Here is a 17,674-nt window from a genome sequence, read left to right as displayed (position 1 = left end):
TTTATAGTCTGATTCCTCAGGTGCAGCACAGTTGTGTACAGCAGTTCATTTCTGTACTGAGCTGTAGCAAAAAATACTTGGTTAGTTTCAGGGAAATGATCTTTAATGTAAGTTTAAAACAAATCAGCTTTAACATTTGGTCTCCTGGAGGAAAATATCATGTTGCTCGATTATAGCTTCCAGTAACTCCAGTATGTCATGGTATTGTAGCCTTTTTCACTTTAGATTTTTCAGCACTAATTTAATATGTGCTGAAAAACAGACTAGAATGTGTTTTATGTCCATTGCATGGCTACTATGATATGATTACAGATAAAAAATAATGGTTATGGCAAATGAAGTGGGATTGAAGCACAGTTATGAATAACCAGTGAAACACATCATTTCTGAGGTGCAGAATTGTCCAGAATACAGCTGGAAACTTGGCTAATGTCACCATGACATGAAGGGCATAAGCTTTACAAACTATTTATTGCAGACGTGTTGGATAGGATTGCACAGCTGTTCCTAATGAACTACACACACTCATGTAGAAAGACTGGAAAAAGGATTATAATATCAGATTCATCCCTCAGCTAATCATTTGCCTGAAAACTACGTGTGCATATAGTGTGTGTGTGTGTGTGTGTGTGTGTGTTGGTTAACCAGCAGTCAGTCTACAGCAGCACAGGACAGACAGGAAGGGAATGAAAGGACAACAAGGCAGATAACCAGGGACACACAAAGAGATTGTGTTCGCTTTATCCATGTTTGTTCAGTTGAGCGCAGGGCAAATATTAGCCGCTGTGGGCAGCAGCCATTTGCCCCACATCCTGCGCTCAGAGACTGAAAAAAAATGGCAAAAAAAAGAGAACAGGGAGAGCAAGAAAGGAAGAGGATGAATGGGTGGGAAACACTTAAGAGAGTTGTTAGGGTAACAGATAGAGAGATGGCAGAGAATAAAGAGAGTAAGAAATAGGAAGTAGAAGTTAGGAATAGGGCAGACTGAAAAATGACCTTTGTCAGGGCATACTTAAGTATAGGTCTCATGTTGAATGGCTTATGTACAGCTTTTCATGCTGCTGCATTTTATGTTACATGTCTACTTCAGGACTTTTGAAGCTCTCAGTTCACAGCTCTTACTTTCAGAGACAGCTATTTTTTTTTTTTTTTTCAATCATGACAGGAAAAGTGTACTGTTAAATCCGTGCACAACGTGTCGCATCGCTGTTTTCAGTCGAAGGTGGTTCGGGAAGAAAGACAGCTCTGTTCTGCGGGTTCTGAGGATAGAAAGAAATAAGGCAGGAGAAGGAAAATGAGTCTGTGAGGACAGAAAGTGGAGACGAGTGCAGAAAACAATAGAGACAGAAAATACTTTGCTCTTGATTTTGTCCAAAGGTCACAGCCATTCCCTTCAATTTCAGCCAGCTGCCTGCCTCACTTCTCCTCAACAGCGAGGAACAGGCTGCTCCAGAACACACACACACACACAGACACACTGAAACAAACATTCATACACATGTCTCACCCATAGCTACACAGAAAGTCACACAGTCAAAGTGTAAAAACATCAGAAAGAAAAAGACAAAAGGAAGTAATCTCCCAATTCTGCTTTCTCTTGTGGTGTATACTCAGGCATGACAAATTGTATGTGCAAACTGTAGATGAAAAGAGACAGCAGAGGAGTCACTGTCTCCTCTGCTGTCTCTGTGTCTCTGCCCAGTTGTGTCACACAAAACTCAAACTATTTGCTCAACCAAACTAGCTCATCTCTTGCGTTCATACCCTACAGGAATGCAAAAATTTAGGCAATTTAACTGTGGTAGTATTCTCAAAATAACAGAAACTATAGAATATGGAGCTGCAAACGAATCACACTTGCAACTGTAGGCCCATTGTTTAATGACGATGCTGTAGTCAGAGAAGATGTCGGGATTGGTCAGTTGCTTGATCTGACTGACTTATTTCCGTTTGCAGATGATCAACCATGTATCCTAGAAATTAGGATTGCATATGACTAATATGCAGCAGCAAAATACGCCATAGAGGAAATGAGAGGCAAATAGTGTCAGTGCTGAATGTTGCTTACTCTGACTGATTGACTTTACCTCCCTGCAGAGGTAATTGTAGTACCTTATTCGAGCAATTTTGCCTCTGAATATACTACATTTTCTACCAAAATGTAACTGGAAAAACAATTTAGTAACTCTCTAGTATACAGGGTTGAGTCCTACCCCTACCCCCTTGTGACTGAGGCTGGGATGCATATCAGGCTGGGTTAAAATTACATACACGCAGTTCAGGTTGGGTCATGTTTTATTGCTACGAGTCTCAGGTCTGTGTGTTAGTGTGGTCTATTTTGTTTTTTGTAACAAAAAAAAAAAAAAAAAATTGATTGGAGCACATTGGTTTCGGATATGTTTTCCATCACTCTGACTCCCACACAGATCAGAAATCTTGAACCTAAGATTGGGAGTGAAAAAACAGTGAGATTTTTTGACTGGTTTGAAGGTTAAAGGTTGTTTGCATTACAGTTTAGGAACCCAAATATTACCCTTCACAAATGCAGTAATGTTAATGTGTCATACACAGAGTTTTGAAGTCAGTATTTGTGGATTTGTACTCAGTATGGTGGTTACCAAGTTTTGTTCCAACTGTATTTCCGAAATATTGTTATGTCTTGGTTTGAATAAAAATCACAGTGATGGCAATTTATTCCTACACCTTTTTGACCTCGTTCTAACAACAAGTAAGACATGAAAGTTAAAACCATGCCACAGTATTAACCCATATAATGGAAAGAAAGGATTATTACTGTACAACGCCACAAAACAAAAAGACAGATTAAACGCAATATTCAGGGGCTCAACTGTCTCATTTCACTGCTTGCTGACTAGATTTATGCTGCCAGGCAGAAATGATCTACAAACCTCTTCTGTTTTGAGTTGTTGCACCTTTCACCATCAGCCACAGAGCATTCTGGGTATCAACTCTTTTCTCTCAGATCACTCACGAGAGAGTGTGGATCAATTGGATTCCACCAAACCCATGTTAGTAACTCTAGTCAATGCAGTAATGAGCCTCTGGGGATTGAAAGAGCTGGTGATGAGGGCAGACAGATTAGAAAATGGAGAAAAAGTAGAAAAAGTATAAGAGCTGGAAAAGCCAAAGTGAGAGAAATAATCATGGAGGACATCTGAAGGTGAGGCAATAACCATCCTCTGCTGAAGAAATTCAAAAATTGATTTTGAGGCTCTTAATGCTCTAATGACTGAATTGCCATTTCAGATTTGCTTTAATGGAATCTACTATTTCATCTGGCAAAATACAGAATATGTCAGCAGCCAATCAAAGGTCTGGAGGATAGCAAAGATAGAACTGTCAGATTATCTGACTCTGAATCTTATGCCAATGTGCTTTTCTGTGAAAAGGAATGCAGACAATAAGCGTACAATACAATATTATATAAGAAGAAAAGCCTAACCAGGGACATGCATTGCAAATTGGCCTTGACTCGAAACCCCCTATGCAACACATCTCTATTGTGTTACTGTAACGTGATATCATCTTTCTTGCATTGTCCCTGACCATTAAACAATTTTAAATCATATTAAAACAAAGTAGCATTAAGAAACATTATAAAGAGTTTCTAAGAGTTTCTAACACTGAAAAATGTCATCTGGTCCACTTTGTCCTTAGAAAGATAGTGAGTGTAATTAGGTATTGTAGCAGATACAGGGATTAGTGCCATATCTTTAGTGTTTAGTGAAATTGATGAAGGATTATGTGGAGCTGTTATAGGTAAAGGATAATTGAATACAAAAAGAAGAGACAAAAAGGGTAAAAGGACGTGAATGGGAAACTTTCTTGGTCTTGTAAGCCTCTTTGTCCCATATTAAGTGACCCAAACAACAAATGTCTGGGATTACCAGGGCTTTTGGTAAAGGGATGAAGAGTGGGCGGATCTGCATCGATCTCTACCAAAGTTACAGAGATCATTTTCTGGCCTCAAGTGAGATACCTTCACCATTTTGTTTCTTTCATTCACATTCTGTATTTCCTCAGACCCGTGTGCCCTGTGTTTGTGTTGCACGTTCTTCCTTGCTCGACTTTATCTCCTCCGTCCTCCATCCATCTCTGGTTGGTGACTCGAAGAGGCCTTTGACATGAAACATCTTTGCTCTTGGAAATGTTCATGTTTCACTTGTGCATCTTGATGAATGAAATCTGTCGTATCACATCTCTTGGCGGGAGAAGAGTCAGGAATGTATAAATGATGATTCCATTTTAGTGCTAAGGTGACGTATTGTAGGTTTTAACTTTTTTGTGGAGAATGTCTAAATTGTAAGAGTCTGAACAAAAAAGCAAAAGAATGGAGAATGGACAACAATGGATCTAATGACTAGCTGAAAGATGTTGATGAAAAATGAACCCACAGGGAATTTTCTCCAACTCAGTTCCTTTCACCTTTAGGAAACATAAATATTGCTCCTAGTCTGTTTCCTCTCAGGTAACATTTAGCAACTGATAAGCTGATAATACAGTATGTAAACTGACTGCCCGCAAGTGGCCAGAAACTCAAATCAAATCTGTGTGATGCCATCATGTAGAAGTCAAAATAAATTGTAAACATAAATTTGCACCAGTGACCCATTGCAAATTATCTTGACAGTGCCCGCTTTTGAGAGAATGGAGGTTATTGGCTGTGGCACTTGACAAATGGTCACTGAGTTTCCAGCACCACCTGGAGGGCCTCTAGGGCATGTATTTGTCTGCATTTTTTTTTCTTTTTTTTTTTTTTCATACAAACATGTGCTTCATACACACTAATACCAACGCTAGACTGCGCACAGCATCAATTGTTTGACAGACAGAAAGGAGCAACACTTCTCTTCAGGCTTTGTAAAATCAGTTCAATCCCAGCCACTACAAACGTTTACACAAATCCCAGTGCCTGAGTGTGTGTGTATGTATCCATCAGCCATGTGCAGCTTTGTAAACAGGGCCGTTTCGTGTGGCAGCTCTAAGCGTAACCTCGCTCAAGGACGTTCTCATGTTTACATGAAAGTCAGACGGGATTCAGTTCTGCACCTACAGATCATATGGTCATTGTGCTGAAGGACCACCATCCATCAACAGTCTCAGTGGTGCAGATCATGCAGACATCAACTCTGTATGCATGCGTGTGTATATTTGTTTATACATGTCGGTGTGTGGCTGGAGATTGGAAGGCAGTACTTTGGTTCACTGCCAGTGTGTATGTGTGCAACCCTGGCACAAATGTGGAAGTCCATTGTGAGTCATGCTCAGATGGGAGACAGATCCAGATGCATATGCACATGCACACACACACAGACACACACACACACACACACACACAGAGTTGTGTTTCCATCATTTCCTGCCTTAACCACCTAACCATTACTTGCCTAATCCTAACCCTAACAACAACCTAACCTTTAAGCAAGTCTTCATCCTAATATTTAATGGTTTATATTGTGGGGGCTTGCAATTTTGCCCCCATAAGTAATGTAACTGTGTAAACAGAATTTTGTCCCCTCAGTTACTGGAATATACATATACACACACATGTGCACGCACACACACACGCACGCACACACATTACATCTGCACCACATCTGTCTAATTCATCAGTTTTGCAATAAGATTTGATTCTCTGTCAGAGAGGCAGAGAGCACAGTCACTGACGAGGGACAGAGGAGAGAAATGGTTGGGGGGACGGAGGGAAGGAGGGAAGGACAGGGATATAAAGTGCTAGTAAGATGAGGATATGTGGGGGGAACTTTCTCAAGGTGACTGCTGGGGATCACGGAAAACACATACAAATTGAGTTGGCTGAGAAGAAACAGAGACGCGGCGTGGTAAATGAAGCCAAGCATATCATCTCTGCAATGTGATTGTTTTTTCACTGCCTTTCTTTTTTTTTCTTTTTTTCTTTTTTTTTTTTTTCACCCTGCCGCACAAATCGAAACGACACACATGGAGCTTTGTGTGTATGAGCCCCATGTCGTTTAAGGCGAATGTTGAGAAGAGAAGATGTGAAATCTGAGCTAGATCTAACAACATTGATGGCCCAAAGTCACTGTTGGGCCCTAAGTATTTTTCTCTTCCTGTCACAGACACTTAAGGCATTAGATCTACGGACAGTGGGCGATTTAGCCATCGAGGAGTCTACGTGTTATGCAACAGCCTATTTTTTTCTTACATAACGCTGCAGTTTCAGAGTGGAAGATTAGCCTCGCTATACTGTTCTTCTTGTAGCAGATGCCATGGCCAATCTCCTCTCACAGGCATAATGTAGACATGTTGACAAGATGATTAGCCATAAAGAGATGTAATTACCCAGAAAAGGGAGATGTAGGGATACCATAAGATGGCAAGTTGCGCAAGTCTGTGGGATATTTTACAATATTCAACAACATCGAGCCGTAACTGTAACTAGCAAAATGTAATGTGCTAGCACATGTAATGTACTTGTCCCGCTGTTATATAAGCGGGAATGCTTGCTCAAACTGTAACACTGTATGAAATATTAAGCTGCCTTACACAAAGTGGTGTCAGGTGTGTGTGCGTGCCCAGAGGAAAAGAGTAGTAGAAATTGATTGCTTTTTGTTGGGCATGCAAAAAAAATCTATTTATCAGTCGGTTCTCTGTCCATGCTGGTCCATTGGCTGATTCATAAGCTTATATATACTGCAGCCTCGCATACTTACACTGGTATGTCAGATTAGGCTGAAGCAGATACAGGCTGTGATAGATCATTATGGGGGAAATGAGAAAAAAGCTGACAAAATAATTTGCATTCCCACCATCTGCAGGTCTATTTATATGAATTCTGTCAACCCGAATCATCAGCATCAGCGAATTCCTGAACTGGTCAGCCACACTTTTGAACTGTTTCTTGAGGCGTGTTGATACAGCAAAATGCAAAACACCTCGAGTGAGTTAAACAACTGCAACTGTATCTGTCAGAGTCTTGCTGAATCCACCCTCCAGTTCCTCCAGGATTTGCATCTCTGTTGTTTTCTCTTTCTAAATTCCCTGTTTGACGCTCGTATCTGATCTAAAGGGGTTAATGCAGAAAGGCGCTGAGGTAATGCAAACAGATCAAGAGGAAGATGTGTGTGGAGATGACGCTTTAGGGGGGTGTTAGAGAAGAAGCGCATCATGATTGAACTGTTTGTGAAGAAATTAAACCAAATCCTTCAAAAATGCAATCACATTCCCCACCTTTGTCTATTTCCCCCTCACTTGACTACCAGTGTGTGGAGCGAAGAGAGAACGAGATCTTGACATCTTCAAAAGGAGCTTTGAACTCAAAGCACCTTGAGGCCCTGGAGGATCATCAAGGTTCCCTATGTCCTTTTATCATGCAGCGTTTCTCTCTGCCCCTTGCTCCTCCTCCTCTTCCATCGCCTCGTCTTCCTTTTCTGCTTGACGTGATCAGCAAGAGCTCTCTAAGGCTGCCTGATAACCCTGATACACACACGCCAACCGCAGCCTCGTTGTGGTGCTGTCTCATTGTCATTCCGCTCTCGCAGACAGCGTTTACCCCAATGCGCTCTCGCCCATCGCAAGGTCATGTTGAAATATTTCAGAAGGAAATGCTCTCCATATTCCAGCACTGCTCTTTTTCGTCTGTGGCTGATGCACAGAATTCCAAAAGCTAATTTTCTCTGTCTTTGAGAAAAAAGGACAGAGACTCTAATGAGAGGATTACAAAACTTGCAGCTAAACAACTAAACAACGTACTCTTGTGTGAGAAGCTGATCAACAGTTTCCACTCTGTGGAAAACTTTCTTGATTATGGTAGCAAGATCTTAGATATTTGTCAAGGACAGCAAGTCTGTGCTTGAGTACTTCAAATAATATTGAAGAGGAAGCTGTTTTATTTTTTTTCTTAACTAGCTTTCCTTGCTCATCAAAAAAAAAACCTCAACAAAGCCAAAATTCATCCCAGTCTGTAGGTATTTCCAAACAGCCCCCTTACACTGAAGATTGTTGATTGTTTAATTGAGCTCAGGATCTCAGAGCTGCCTTCCTCAGGCACTCAAGGTTTTAATCGGATGCAATTTAATATACATCATAAAGCAGAGTTTGTTTCCCTCTCATCCACAGTGGACCTGCTATCTACACCACTAATTGACCCATGGAAAGAAATGTAGGATGAGCTAACCTCTGCACAAAAGAGCCAAAACATGACATTCTTACTCCTGACATTAGCTGACAGCTGCAGCAGATTAAGGGCTGCTAAGCAGCAGTTTAGAAGCAGTGGTGTTTAAAGAGCAGCTACTGCTTATTGTCAGTTACCTACCAGTCCCTTCATTTCAATGTTGCAGGCTTGACTGCTCCCAGTCATTCATTGAGTTTTTCTTTTTCCTTCTGTTTCCAGAGATATGTTCGCTTAAAGGAAATGGCCATTAAAATGTCATTACTGCTACACTAAAATCATTTTTTTTTAAAAAGCACTGGTTCCCAGCGGCTTCCTACCGTAATGGGCTCAATACATTCCCTGAGCACCGGGAAGAACCCTAATGTTGCGGAACACAAATGCTAATCTCTCTGTAAATATCACTCAAATTCACTCTTCCTTCTGCTGTTCAGTCTTAATAGTGTGGATTCATTCTGCTTTGCCCTGGCAAATTGAATTAATTCCCCAGGCAAAGGTGTCATGATTATTCTAAGCTTCCTAGTGCGTGGGCCATAATGGAGATGATCCCAAAAGCATTTCGCTCTCCCTCTCCATTTTGTTTTTTCTTGCTGCGGTATCTCAAAGGTATCACTAGTCAAAGCTTTGATTAAATTTTAACTCACGTGCGCCTCGCTAATTGCTTTCTAACAGTATTCATATTTATGTCTAAGAATCAATACTGAATTTCAGCAGGCCTGGGGAGAGTGGGCAGAAAGACTGCAAGGGTCAGTCCATAACATGAATCAATTGATTAAGTGACTAAGAAGCTGGGAGCACTTTGCCATTTGAGACATTCAACTCACTTTGCAGAACAAGAACTCACTTTGGGCAGTCCATCAAGCTCTGATCTAACTTAGTTTTGATCTTCATGTAGGAGAGCGCTCAGCTGTGTCCGTTTCCTGTTGTGCTCCCAAGTCGATTCTTATTTATTCTGAGTGTTCATCTGTGTCTTATATTCTGTGGAATCCTCCATTGCATTAATCATGGCCTCTAGCACTTCCACTTGCGCCGTCATTTGAACATGCTCAATTAATATCCTAATCACAGCCGTCAACAGTGCATGGCCATCCTGTGGCCTTGGCTGAATGCTGTAACCACTTTACATTGCACCAAAGAGTGGTTAGAATGCACATAAATTTAGCTGTGATTATACCACTCATTAACTTACCACACAACCTCTGCACTTATTTACTCAATTAACTTGCTATTTTAGGTTCTGTTAACATTAGGGTGGTTTATTTTCCTTTTTTAAATACTTAATCAGCCATGAATAATGGAAAACCGCTGCGAGCAAAAGCCACATGTTCACCTTTGAATATCTCAGTATATGGAAGGTGGCAAAATAAATGCACATAGCTAATGAGATAATGGAATCAATGAAGCTGTTGGGCAGGTAGCAGTGTGCAAAAGTGACCCCCCAATGCAAATGAGCTTGACCTGAAGTGACAGCTAGGAAGTGTGCCTGCCAATGGTATAGGAAACAGGGCAGTTACTACTCTGTATCTCATGGCTGTGCAGAATAAAACTGCAACTGAGGATTTACTGCCAGACAGAGAATTTGTCTGTAATGGTGCTGTCTGGCATGTACGCTGTCTGTTCCTCTGTCACCCTCGTTCTGCGCCTCCCTGGCAGACAGTAACTCTGTAAATGACTTTGACCTTTGCTGGGACTGAGGATAGGAACCACAGAGGGAGAGCAGAGGGATGGCAAGAGATGAGAGTAGAGTAGGCGGTTGACTGTAATAAACTGAAAGCAGTGGGTGGCTGTCAACACTAATAGATGGGAGAGGGGAGGGGGTCACCAGGTTGATGAATACTAAAAGTGCCTGAGTCTTCAACAAGTACCCTGTTCTTTAACAGGCTGATGTGTGTGAGACTTAACGCTCACAGCATCATCAGACTACAGCCACTGAGGGCCTTCTTGGTGTCTCAACGAAAATACACGATACAGACAAAAGCATTGGGGCTCCTGACCATTACACCAGCAGGGACTTTAATGACTTTGTGTTCTAAATACACAGACAGATCTGCAGCTTTCACTCTTCTGAGAAGATTTTCCATGAGACTATGAAGTGTTTCTGTGTGAACTTTTGCCCATTCAGGCAGTAAAGCAAGGCCAAGCACTGATATTGGACAAAAAGGCCTGGTTCGCAATCTCCGTTTCAGTTCATCCCAAAGGTGTTCGACAGGGTTGAGGTCAGGGCTCTGAGTAGGCCAGTAAAGGGCCAAACTCGTCCAACCATGTCTTTATGGACATTGCTTTGTGTACCCGGGCACAGTCATGCTGGAATAGAAAAGTGTCTTCCCCAAATTGTTGTCACAAATTTGGAAGCATAGCCAAAATGTCTTGGTATGCTGAGGAATTAAGAGGAAATAAGTTACAAGATTTTTTCCAAATCATATCAGTTTCCTAGAAAATTCAAGTTTAGGGGACCTTAGATGGATTACAAATATGTGGGTGTTCTAGATTTGTGAAGTTTCAGTTTTTCTGTATCAAGGTTGATTCCTCTTGTAATGCTGTCTGTCATCCTTTGTCTATAGGAACGGGGAAAGATCGGCGTGATCTTCAACGTGGGAACGGACGACATAATCATCGAGGAGAGCGCGGTGATGGTGAGCGACGGCAAATACCATGTGGTGCGATTCACACGCAGTGGTGGAAACGCCACACTCCAGGTGGACAACCAACCTGTCATTGAGCGTTTCCCCTCAGGTAGGAACAGGGGCCCTGATCTGGGGACTGAGGGAGGGAAGTAACTTTCATTGTTGAATTTCAGCGTTCACAGTGTTGAATTCATAGATAAACTGGGAAACACAATGGAGAGAGAAATAAGGACCTTTGGAAAAGAAATATTGTTCATTAATTCAACATTCTGTGTGCAACTAGAAGTGATTTTTAGAGAACATTGTGAGAGGGCTGTGGTTTATTTATTATGACATTCATATTTAGAGCGTGCCTGCTTTACTCTAGCTGAGTAAGTCAGGTTCTGGTATAAAAGGCAGGAAAAGCCAAGCAGCCTTCCTGAGGCAAGCAATCTTCCATCTAAGAGCATCCAGCTCTCCACAGTCAGTCTACCATTGTAGCTTCCGGGACTGTGAAAGCCAGCACTGAATTGAGGCCAGCAGAATATGAATATGCCAGTCAGGTGTGGTTTTCCGTGCATGGGTGCTGGGCGGAATATGTAGGGAGGACACTTCGTGCTGGGAAACTATGTGGAGGTGTTTATAAGTCATGCCTCGGCTCCAAGATAAACAAAGCATCATTACACATACAGACTTTAAACGAAGGTAAACACCCGATGAGTCACTGTTGGGAGTGTGCTAATTCCCCCGCTTGTTGTTTAACCATAATCATGGTATTCTATTTTGGCCTGAATTATGAGGTTATTTTTAGCTGCACAGAAGGTCTCACTTAATTTCTCTCTCTGTTGTGTTTCCCCTTTGTTCATGGTTGTACAAAGGAAGACATTTTGCGTTCCCATCATGAGATTGCATTTAGTAAACACCAGGCTAAGGAAGGCTTTACCGCTCGCCAGGGTTGGGTGGTAATGATTACGTTGAAACGTTTTTCAAAGCCCTGAAGCGCTGGTACATTCATAGATTTGCAAACAGTTTTGTTTGACTTTTAAATCTCCGTCCTTACTGATGTCAGTGTATTTCATCTCCATTGTCTAAAACCACTTTCTATGGATTGTCATTGTTTGAAACAGCAGGGAGAGTGCTGCTAATGTGGCCATGATATTTACTCTAGTTGACATACAGAGCAATGGGACTGTGACATTCTCTGTCACAGCAGTGATCCCATATTTTGAGGGTTTGTTTCGGCATTGAGGGAAGCGTTTTTTCTTGCTCATCCGTTAGCACGGCGAGGCCGGACTGAGGGGCATGCTTCACAGCCAGAAGAGGAAGTGACAGTTCACTCTTTTCAGTGGTTATTATGATGGAAATGCAGCCCTTTTCACAATAGCAAACGTTCCAAAAAGGAGCCTTCAACTAACAATAGGACTAACTGCTCAGAAAATAACAGCGGAGCAGCCTGTTAACATTGGCAAGTGAATGTCGTCATCCAAATCTATGTTTTGTTTCATCAAGAAACATTAATGCACAGCCCATATTCTATTCTTTTTATTCCTCTTCCTTCCGCCCGCCTTGCTGCTGTTGTTGTCTTTGTCAAGCCTTTCTTTTCCTCTTCTTTCTTCGTTCCTCTGCTGATAAAGAATTAAACAGTGTTATTTTGTTGTTATTTGTTGACTTGATGAGTTTTGTGTTTGTCTGCCAGGGGCTGGAGTCTGTCTGAAGTTCTGGGAGGTTATGGGGAGTAAGGAAAGGAAATGGATGAAGGAGTCGGGTGGGGGGCTGTTACTTGGTTGGTGTGAAGAATAGCTTTGATTCATTTATGTGAGCTAGATACACTCAAACTATTTTTGGGCACCCGCTTTGAAGACTCCGGCACCCGCTTTGAAGGTTCCAGTCTTCATCGTCTGGTGGGGCGGTGTCCTGGGGAAACAGAGATGTTACACATTAGGAAAGCAAAAGCTCTGATGAGGCTGAGGCACAAGAGGGTGGAGGAATGTGTAGGGGAAAGACTGATTGAGGGACTGAGCAGAGGGGATGTGGATGGCAACTTCCTAACTGAGGCAGGAGGTGTGTAAAGAAAGAGCGTGAGGTTTTATTTTGCAGAGATGAGAAAGAAACAGGAAGAGAAAATTCCTTTGACCAGATTTGATCTTCTGATTCTGTTAACGGGACAAAATACACAACACTCACAACATATTCATTAATTCATTTGCTGTCTTAATGCTTGTATTATGCAGTGTCTTTTTCATGCTGTCCCAGTGGATGACTGAATCTTAGAATGTACCATGTAGTAAGATTTAGAAGAATAGGATACATACTTGTATGTAGAGCAAGTTATTATGAAATATATCTCCCATAGAACATTCTCTTAGGTGTTACAGGTGTCACATTTGGCTACTTCCTCTAACTCAACAAAGAGCGTAGTGTCCTGTGAAAGCTCCCTCCCCAAAGACACTGTTGTGACCCACATCGGGCAGTCTCCTAGGAATGCCACTGCGGTTTGAACTTTGTCTAATATTTTGCACGAGTCGCATATAGGATTTATCTTCTGATGTATCACCGCCTATGAAAAGTTCCCAAAGGATCGCTGTAAGGACAAGGACATCAGGAATAAAAGAGAACACGTATATGTGTCATCTCACACAAGAAAGACAGTGACAGGTCATCTTTATGTATCTTTTTCTCACACACACGCATGCATTTTCGCAAACCATAATTAGTTTTTCAGAAGTGTTTGCATCGTTTTCAAGGCAAAACCTCTGTTAAGGCCTGGGTTTTCCACCCTCAGCCTTGTAAACAGAAGGCCGATGTGAGGTGATGATTTGGAGAGACAGGATGTTAACAGCAAGCATGGTCGTCACGGGTCAGGCACATTCAACAGCAAAGCAACACATCTCCTGATGTTCCACAAAGTGATGTTTGTAGTCCTCGGGGAGTCTGTGTCTGTGGGTGTGTGTCTGATTCTACGTGCGACAGGGCACGCATTTACGCGACATAGTGCATCTTATGTGTGTCATTCTTTTGTTGTGTGTGCGTGTGTGTGTGTGTGTGCATGTATGCCTTTGATGGACAGAGAGCAGACATAAAGTGTCAGAGGAGCACCAGGCCAGCTAATCCAGTGTGTCAGGTGTCCCCGGTGGGTCCTGCAGCAACAGTTATTGGTTCTCCCACTTTCCCAAAATGGCAGACTGGCTCAATAAAAACATCCCTGTGTCACACTGAGCACCTCAACCTGGCCACAGATGAACAGACAGATGTCAGCAGCAGTGCCATACGGACTGTAATTGTACCATTTCACACCCAGCTCCCTTTATTTACTGGTCATCTGCTGTGAGAAAATGTGATTTGGCTAATTGTTTAGTCTGTAATGGTGTGTTTGCAGTTTTGTACCACTGCCCTGAAGAAATCTGATTTCATTTCTGGTTGGAAAAGAGGTGTGCAATGTTTCCAGATAAATGCACAGCCATAGCAGCCTCATCACTTTTTTGAATTAGAAGTCATAACTGAAAGGCCTCAGGTCTGAGCTGCTACGAGAGCGTATGTTCTTCTTACAAGACAAGTAGGCCGTCTTCTTTGTAAAGAAGATGTTCATTGTTAAGATGAATGTTCACACATCTTACATTTTCTATTTTCTATTTCTATTTCTAAAACACGATTTATTATTATACATAGCCTTCTATAGATTGATACACTTAAAACAAGTACCTACTAATGACACCACAGGAACAGAAGCAGCAGCTTTTCCTTATATCTGAGCCTGCTAACTGTTGACCTGTGTGATTTCAAAACGCGACAAGTACAAACCTTTGTGCACAGAATCTATTTTTCTGCTCTAACGTTTTCAGTGGCAAAAATATTTCATGTATGAAATGAGCTAATACATCATAATAAAATTTTACGCTGCATGGCAACAGCTTTGCATAAACGCTTAGCCTTTCTTGCAGCAGTCACGCTGTCTGTTATCACCTGCTTCAAAAGTGGATGATGGTGATCAAGTATCATAGGCTACGTCCAAAGTAAATGTCTGCAGGTTATGAGAGAGAAGTCAGTCTATTCTGGGTCGTTGCTGTGCCTTCATATATCTTCGCAGATAGGAAATGTACAGGAAATGAAGTACAGATATAGACAGATGTGTGTCATGTGATTATTACCAAAATGTTTCCTTTATCCCCCATTCATTATTACAGGCTTTTATTGCTTATTTTGAAGGGTTAGGGTTAGACTGGACTGAGAAAGGGTTATTTCAGAATTGGCTGTATTTGTAGTTTATTGCATGCTTTTGTTCTGTTATTTATATTTTATTCTTCATAATATTGAAAGGGGTCATGCCATGTCCTGTGTGCGCCATTGAGAAATTTTCCTCCGTGTTCTTGTTCTATGGGCTGTTCTCTGTTGCCACCCTAACTGATGACAGTGTTCAGACACTGAAAGGGGGGTTCAGATTCAATGAGTGGGGTCCTGCTACAGTATTAATCCCCCTCTTATTTGGAGCCAGTCGCCTTTCCAGCAGCTGCTGCCTCCAAAAGAGTCAGAGTAGGAGAAAGAAAATGTTCCTTTCTGTGTGTGTGTGTGTGTGTTCGTGGGCTTTTGTGTATCTGGATGTGTGTACATTTATTTTGTTTGAGACATATGAGTGTGTGTATGGAGGTCTATTGAATGCATACCTGTCTCCGTGTTTGTTTCACACATGCCCTCCATCTCATCATCTGCTCTTTTTGCAAATCACCAAATCACCTCACATTAAGTCGTTTTTGTGATGATAGTAATTCGCAGCAGTAAATTAGAACATTACAGAAAGAAGGGAGCTTCTGAAAATATCCATCCATATCCTGTGGGTTTATACCACACTTGGCATTTGGACTTCATTGCTGTACCCCCTGAGCTTTGGATAATCATTATGCATTTCACAATCATAGCTATATTGTCATCATTGCAGCGTATTGGCTGTGATTACCATATTTTGCTGCCTCATAACTGTGTGATTATGACCAATGAGAGTGCATGGTACACCATCTTTCTTTCACACTTACTATTTCTATCTCACTTGCCAGTATTTACAGGCGGTAGAACCACTATAAAGCTGTCATTTAGCTTTAGATTGGTACGGGGCTTGAGCTGAGCTGAATATGAGAGGAGGAGGAGGAAACAGGGGGTTTGAAAATGCATGGATGGAGGGGATGACTGCAGAGAAGATAAAGGACAGGAAAAGCAATAGTACTCTATGACAAAGTGCTTGGGATGCATTGTTAAAAAATGATGGACTGAAGGAGAAGATGAATGAGAAAAGGGAGAAGGGAAAGGTAGAAAAAAGAACAGAGCGAGATCCAGTATGCATGCTGGAAGCTAGCTGCTGTTGCTGCTGTGATAGATGACACTTTGCGTGTTACTGAATAAAAAGCACTTCACAAATTGGATTGCATCACAGCAGGGAGGATTACATCTATCCAGTACAGTAAGATACATCACATGCACGCCTCTCACATGTAAGCATATACAAACACACACAATGGAGCGTGCACAGGCCAGGAATAATTTTATCACAAACATTACTTGCTAACACAATTACTTGCTAGCTGTTATGCGTTCAGACACAACACTGTTCATTTTGTGCAGCTCAACAAACCACTTCGTACAGATCATGAATCAAGGGCGGAAAAAGAAAGAAACAAGACAGACAAAGCAGAGAGAGAGCTATTGTCATCCATTCTTTTCATTCCGTAAGACATTTAGGGATCCATTCAGCATGAAGGCTGGCCATTAGAGAGGAAAAAGGAAAGAAGAGAGACTTGCATTCACAGAGGAGGGAGAGGTCAGCTCCAGCTCTTCCGACTGAGCTGTTAAGATGTTCTTACTCTTCGGATAAATGGTCAAAGAAAAGGGGTCAACAAAGCTCTTGGCTGTGCTCTTTCCTCCCTCCTACCTCTTTTTATCATCGCCTTTATGTCTCCACTGTTTTAAGATATCCGTCTTTGTCTGAGTGACCTCCACACCCAGAGAGAAGGAAAACCAACCATGAATAACCAAGGAAGATAAAAAAAAAAAAAAAAAAGACAATGTGAGGAGAGGAGGTCGGGGCAGCCCAGAAGAGCCACTTCCCATTTACCTTTGGTGAAAGCAATATGAAAGCACTCAGCAGTGCCAGTAAAAATGCTAAAAGTAAGGGAGAGCAACAGGAAACTGGTACACTCTTATGAGACAACACAATCGAACAAATGGCTGGAGGCATATGGACTTAAGCTGAGCATGGACTAGATTTGACTTCACTGGCTCAGGCGTCCAAGAAAAGAGTACTGGAGTAGCCCTTTGTGTCTTCAATGGTCCACAGAGCAAAAGATGACAGATGAGTGTGTGGGGTGATCCACAGAGCACATTGTTGCAACAGCTTGATTCAGGATCAGCAGGAAACCATTTTGACTATTGTACAAGACCTCTACGTCCTATAAGCTAGGCCCATTCTTCTGTTAGCTTGTAGTGTTTTTTTGTCATTATGGTACTTAAGGAAATGACACCATGAACAGCAGGCAGAGGTACAAAGTAAGCACATGGTCAAACTTTGAAGTAAATGAATTGAAAATTTCCATTTTAGGAGCATAAAATGTTACTTATCCTTCAATACGTTTAAGGTAACGCGGGATCATTGTATAATACACAGTGCATCATAGATTAAACAATGAATTAGGCATAGAACTGCTGATAATGAAGTGATAATTATATTCATTTTTGATCAATCTGCCAGTTACGTTTTCCATTAATCGACTGTCGTTTTTCTCAATGCAAATAGTGAAATATGTCCAAGAGAAAATATCCAGTTTAAAATGCTAAAAACAAGGAGAAAAGTAGGAAATCTTCCCATTTGAGACAGTGGACAAGAAAATACTGTATTTGGCACTTTTGACAGACACAACAA

General features: G+C 41.6%; 1 protein-coding gene across 14 annotated transcripts in view; it reads left to right on the top strand.

Annotated features, from left to right (window-relative positions):
- nrxn2b (neurexin 2b) overlaps positions 1-17,674 on the top strand; it is a 584,209-nt gene that overhangs the window by 530,842 nt on the left and 35,693 nt on the right. For all 14 annotated transcript variants that reach the window (XM_046380508.1, XM_046380512.1, XM_046380507.1 and 11 more), the window contains one exon: positions 10,732-10,903. In XM_046380508.1, the coding sequence (XP_046236464.1) occupies positions 10,732-10,903 (172 nt within the window). The remainder of the gene's footprint in view (positions 1-10,731; positions 10,904-17,674) is intronic.

This window comes from Scatophagus argus, chromosome 23 (assembly GCF_020382885.2).
Source record: "Scatophagus argus isolate fScaArg1 chromosome 23, fScaArg1.pri, whole genome shotgun sequence".
NCBI lineage: Eukaryota > Metazoa > Chordata > Actinopteri > Scatophagidae > Scatophagus > Scatophagus argus.
The sequence above is the reverse complement of the archived record's forward strand: the minus strand, read 5'-3'. Positions and strand labels throughout refer to the sequence as shown.